Source organism: Sinocyclocheilus anshuiensis, unplaced genomic scaffold (assembly GCF_001515605.1).
Source record: "Sinocyclocheilus anshuiensis isolate Anshui unplaced genomic scaffold, SAMN03320099.WGS_v1.1 scaffold1010, whole genome shotgun sequence".
NCBI lineage: Eukaryota > Metazoa > Chordata > Actinopteri > Cypriniformes > Cyprinidae > Sinocyclocheilus > Sinocyclocheilus anshuiensis.
This window is the reverse complement of record NW_015537936.1, coordinates 1,581,827-1,588,245: the sequence shown is the minus strand read 5'-3', so window position 1 is coordinate 1,588,245 and position 6,419 is coordinate 1,581,827. Positions and strand designations below refer to the sequence as shown.

At 29.7% G+C, this 6,419-nt stretch overlaps 1 protein-coding gene across 2 annotated transcripts in view; it reads left to right on the top strand.

Moving 5' to 3' along the window:
- The window catches only part of LOC107659092 (protein unc-13 homolog B-like), a 50,687-nt gene that overhangs the window by 20,357 nt on the left and 23,911 nt on the right, over positions 1-6,419 (top strand). For both annotated transcript variants that reach the window (XM_016447928.1, XM_016447922.1), the window contains 4 exons: positions 2,384-2,472; positions 3,458-3,598; positions 3,681-3,804; positions 5,028-5,087. In XM_016447928.1, the coding sequence (XP_016303414.1) occupies positions 2,384-2,472; positions 3,458-3,598; positions 3,681-3,804; positions 5,028-5,087 (414 nt within the window). The remainder of the gene's footprint in view (positions 1-2,383; positions 2,473-3,457; positions 3,599-3,680; positions 3,805-5,027; positions 5,088-6,419) is intronic.

The window sequence follows — 6,419 nt, the reverse complement described above, 5'->3', positions numbered from 1 at the left end:
AATATAAATATATAAAATAATACAAAATATATATATGATAATAAGATATATACATTTATAAATTATTTAAATTTGTGCCTTTAAATTTACTTCAAACTTTAATAAAGATACTTTTCTCATTTAAATTGTAATAAAATAACAAATACTATATTATTTAAATGGGTAAAGTATTTTTATTAAAGTATAAAGTAAATATAAATTTATATATTTCTATTCATTACTGTAATGACAAAATTATATATATATGTACAGTATACTGTATGTGTGTATGTATGTATGTATATATATATATATATATATAAACATTTATATTTATTACAGTAATGAATATCATGGTAATGAGAATTGGGGTGGAGATGCCATCATAAACATAGACTTTTCTTGAAGCACAGTATAATTTCTTATTTTTTATAATATTGCAGATTAAATAATAAGGTGTGAAGCGTCAGTTGTGTTTGTGTTATCAGTCATGGCCGTGCTTCTCTCTCTGATCTCCATTAACCTGATGAGATCTCACACACCAGCATCGGCCCGCTGCCGTCACTGATTGATCTGGACGGCCCTCCGCTTACCGGGAACCATAAACACTCTTACAATTCACAAGTCAGCCATTCATCCCCAGTACATGGACATCCTGCCTCACACTGCTGTTCAAATACAACCACTAAACATACTAAATACAACTAACATGCTAGGAATCATGCATGAAAGCAAAGCATTGTGCTTCATCTTTAGGAGACGTCAGATCTGATGGACAGCCATGGATTCTGATACATAAGCCTCTTTTTTCAGTTTATCATTTTCCATGTTGAGGCTTTTAAAATGGTACCTGTTGTCAGTAATTATGAATAATGATTATTTTCTGCAGAATTTTTTTTCAGATCTTAGGGCACTTTGAAAGTGTGATTGCCAAATTTTATATTATATTGTATTTATAATTTTGGATATTCAATTTTATATTCTGTTTTTTATATATCTTATATTATGTATTACATTTACAGTCTATAAACATGTATTTTTATAGCCAAAAAAAACCCTATAAAATATATGTTTTTGCAAATGTAATGCATTTTTATACAAAATGCGTTTTTATAATATATAATAATGTGTGTGTTTGTTTTTTTATTTTTGGTTCGTAGTAATTCAGCCCTTAAGCTGTTCCAAAATTCTAATTGACAAATTTTGGATGAATTTTGGACAGTCTTTTTTCTTATATTTTATTTAGCATTTTTATATTATATTTTGTATACATCTTATATAAAACAGTACATACCTTACATTATATATTACATTTTTGCAGACTATGAACATGTATTTTCCTTGCTTTTTATTACACAACAAATCTTTAAAATATATACAACAGTACTATTATTGCGAATATATTTGAATACTTTTTTATACAAAATACTTTTTTATATAATAATTACTATTATGTATGTATGAATGTATTTATTTATTCATTTATTTATTGTAGTAATTCTGCCCTTAGGCCATTTTTTAAAGTGTAGTTGACCAATTTTGAATGAATTTTGGAAAGTCATTTATCTTATATTATATTTTATTTTACATTTTTAGATTATATTTTGTGTATATTTTACATTATATATTACATTTACAGTCTATAAACATGTATTTTCCCTAGCTTTTTATTACAAAAAAATCTATAAAATATACACAACAATATGCAATTTTGTAAGTATTCTATATTTTAATACATTTTTATACAAAATGTATTTTTATATAATAATCGTATATAATGTCTATGTGTTGATTGATTGATTGATTGATTGAATATTAACTTTAATAAATATATTTTACAAAATGTAAAACGTACAAAATGTAAAACATACAGTAAACCTCTCATTAAGTGTGTGGTTTTTAAAAAGTGTAATAATACCTATTATCATATCATATCATATCATATCAATAAATCAATACATAAAGATTATTATCATTAAAATTATTATTATTACATAAAAGTCTGACGTGACAGTCATCAGTTGTGTGATTTTTAACAACTGTGTTGATTGATTGATTGATTGATTGATTGATTGATTGATTGATGAAATCTGGCCCCGTATCTGTTGACTGTGTATTACTTGAAGAAGAATCTGCAAATATTGAATTATGTATCTGTTTTATTTAACTTACAGCATTTAATGCTTTTTCGTGGGTTTTTTTGTGAGTTCATTGATTTTTTGACCCTGTATATGACTAATAAATACATTTTTGGATAATCAGTCCCTAATATTAATGCAATATTAATGGTTTACTATTTGCAACACAACATCAGACGTTCCATACGGAGGCATGTCGTTTCTGCTGAGTCCTCAGCGTTTCCTGTTCCTGTGGTGTGTGTCATGTGACTGTGTGTGTTTTCCAGCTGGACGCGGAGGCCAGCAATCTGCTGAAAGAGCTGCAGAATAAACTCAATACGGTGCTGGACGAGCTCAGCGGCGTCTTCGGCTCCAGGTGACTTATGTATGAGGGAATCATGGGTAAAGCTGCTGAGACGCAGGAAATATGATCAGATTCTAATGGACTTGCTAGAGTCAAGTAAAAAGAAATTTGTCTCACAAATTCAATGTTATTGATACACATACAGTATTTGATTAGATGCTGTGGCTATGATATGTGACGCTGGACCACAAAACCAGTCATAAGGGTCAATTTTTTGAAATTGAGATTTATACGTCACTATTTGAAAATCTGGAATCTGAGGGTGCAAAAAAATCTAAATATTGATAAAATCGCCTTTAAAGTTGTCCAAATTAAGTTCTTAGCCATGCATATTACTATATATTTTATTTTATTAGAATCAGAATCAGAAAGAGCTTTATTGCCACACACAAGGAGTTTGTCTTGGTGACAGAAGCTTCCAGTACACAGACGGATGACAAGTGACAAGACACAGATAACAAAATAAACAAGTGATTGAAAATAAATACGAGAAATACATTAAAATAAAACTATTTTTATAGAGGACATATGTTTTATTTTATAGTTAAAATGATAAAAAAATCAGTTTTATATTTATGTATTTAATACAATAAAATATTTGTATTAGAATTTATGAAATAAAATAGAAAATAATTTTCATGGAGGACATTTATCTTTTATTTATAGTTCAATGAAGGTCTTATATATTTTACTGTATAGCTAAAATAAAATACACCTGCAACATTCATGGAGGAAGTATATAGATCCATTTTGCATTAAATTCATGTTGCCTTCTGTGATTAGAAAACATAGACATACAGATGAGCTTGAATGATAAAAATCATAGTTTTCTTTTCTTTTATGTTATTTTATTAAATAGAAATATTTTATATATATTATATATTTTATTTTATGGTTATATAGACATACAGGTGAGCTCGAATGATGAAAATGTGTTCTTCATTCTTAAATGAATGCTAGTATGGATGTAGTTTTTAGGTTTATCATGTCTGTGCAGTTTCAAGCCGGTCATTGAGGACTGTGTCAAACAAATGAACCAGGAGCTGATGCAGATGAAGGGAAGCGCAGGGAACAAGAGTAACGCAGCCATGGACGCAGAGACCGTCCTGAGACCCCTCATGGACCTGCTGGACAAGAAGTGAGGAAACCCACAGCTACATCTGTTGAAGCACCAGTTGCGTTTCTTTCTTTCACTCCATCCCTCTTTTTTCTCTCTCCAGCCTAATTCTGTTTGCCAAGATCTGTGAGAAGACGGTTCTCAAACGGGTCCTTAAGGAGCTGTGGAAGATAGTGCTCAACACCATCGAACAACAAATTGTTCTTCCACCTCTCTCAGACCAGACAGTGAGTGTAACACGTCTGTCTCTCACACACACACACACACACACACACACACACACACTCACTCACACACACACACACACACACACACACACACACACTCACTCACAGTAATGGTTTTTATACTGTACAAACTGTATTTTCTATTGCCCTACACCAACCCTGCACCTAAACCTACCCCTCACAAGAAACTACTGGCAATTTTTGAATTTCATAAATCATCCTTTTTGTATGTTTTTTAAGCCTTTTGTTTTACGGGGACACAGGAAGTGTCCTCATAAACCATGTTTACGTTGTAGTACCCATGTCATTATACACATTTGTGTCCTCATAAACCATATATACCTGTACACTCTCACACACACACACACGAGACGCGTCTCTCAGCATCTGCTCCTAACACAAGCTTATGGAAATATGAGTGAAGACACAATCACAGATCAGCTGAGGATGGAAAGAAACGTGCTCCTTTTTGAAAAGTGCTGTTTAGCTGTTAAGGGATCTACAAAGAGGAATAAACATAATTAGGAACACCAGATGTTTCATAGTTTTAAACATATTTATTTATTTATTTATTTTTATTTTTTTATGGAGGGCTTGTATATTTTATTTCATAGCTATAAAATGAAAATGAAATGAATGATTAAAAATGATATAAAATTAAATAAAAATAAAATATGTAATGGAGGCCGTGCGTATTTTACTTTATAGCTAAGATAAAAGAGAATAATGGAGAGCTTAACAGCTTTTATTTCATAGATAAAATTAAATATTAAATAATGGAGATCTTATATGTATATATATATATATATATATTATTTCAAAGCTATAAAATAAAACAATGCATAGCTTATATATTTTATTTCATAGCTAAAATAAAAAAAAAATTTAAATGGGATATACTGTATAATGGAGGGCCTATATATTTTACTTAATAGCTAAAATTTTATTAAATTAAATAATTAGTGTATGGCTTTTATTTTTTATTTCATAGCTGTAAAATAAAATATATTTAAGGTAGGCCTTGTATATTTTACTTTATAGTTAAAATAAAATAAAATGATGCAAAGCTTATTTTTATTTTATTTTATTTTATTTTATTTTATTTTATTTTATTTTATTTTATTTATTTTATTTTTTTTTATTAAATGTTGTCACAATACCCGTCATTGTTTTTGGAAAATAATATTCCAGTAAGTGGCATGTTTTGTGCTTTTGTTTAACAGCAAGGGGCTCAGATGATTTTCAGCGCTGCCAAGGACCTCGGCCAGCTCTCCAAACTCAAGGTGAGGACTTGGTTTTCCAATCTATGCTAAAGAAAATGTTATAACTTTCATTTTAAAGGGATAGTTGACCCATAAAATAAAAATTGTGTTGTTAAAACTCCAAAAAAGGTTGTTCAAAATCGTCCCAGCTTACAGGGAACATGCTCAGAGTGATTCGACAAGGTTCGAAAGTTATGAACAAACATTCCGGTAACATTTATAAAACGTCTATTCAAAGTTATCTGGTTATCTTTAATAACATCCTTAAAACATAAGCACAAACATTTATTTATACATCGTTTATGGAACTTTTTTTCCAGAAACGTTTTAGTTGAATTTAATCAAAATTTTAATATTTAAAAAAATATGTTGCTACAGTTTCAGAACGTTCAGAGAACATTCAAAAGTAAAATTTGCAATGAATTGTCCCATTAATGTTCACATAACCAAGAAAAGACGTTTCAGATGAACACGTTCAGAGAACCTCCAGAAATAATGTTTTCATAACTTAACAGGAACGTTAGCAACAAGTAAACATTTTTATTAGCTGTTTTTTTTATATTATACAAAATGAGCTTTTGCAAAAAGCAAAAACATTCTCAAAACATTTGCACAAAAACATGATTTATACATCGTTCAGGGAGCTTTTCTCTGAAACGTTTCAATTGAACGTTCATCTACCATTGATTTTTTTGAATGCTACTATGTTCAGAGAATATTCAAAACTAATGTTCCCATAATGTTTGCAAAATGATAAAAGAGAAATGTTTCTTTAACGTTCAGAGAACATCCAGAATAACGTTTTCATAACTTAATGGGAACATTAGCAAAACATTCTTAGAACATTTTATTAACTGTTTTTGGCAGTATACAAGTATGTGGGTGTGTAGATTTTAATTTTTGCACAAACTGTTGCTTTAATAATGTTAATAGAACATTCATTCCGAGTTATCTGGCCTTTAGTAACATTCTCAAAAATGTCATTTATGCATTGTTCATGACACGTTTTTTGTTCTGAAACGTTTTAATTGGATGTTTTGCTACCATTTATTTTTTTTAAATGGTACTGTTACTTTGTTCAGAGATCATTCAAATGTAACATTTCCATAATGTTTGCAAAATGATAAAACGGAATGTTCCCTTAACGTTCACATAATCAAGAAAAGACGTTTGTAAAGCATTCAGATCAAAATGATCAGAGAACATTGAGAAATAACATTTTCATAACATTGTAAGTCGCTTTGGATAAAAGCATCTTCTACATGAATAAATGTAAATGTGTGTGTGTGTGTGTGTGTGATTGTGTCTGTGATTGTGTGTGTGATTGTGTTGTGTGTGTGTGTGCGTGCGTGC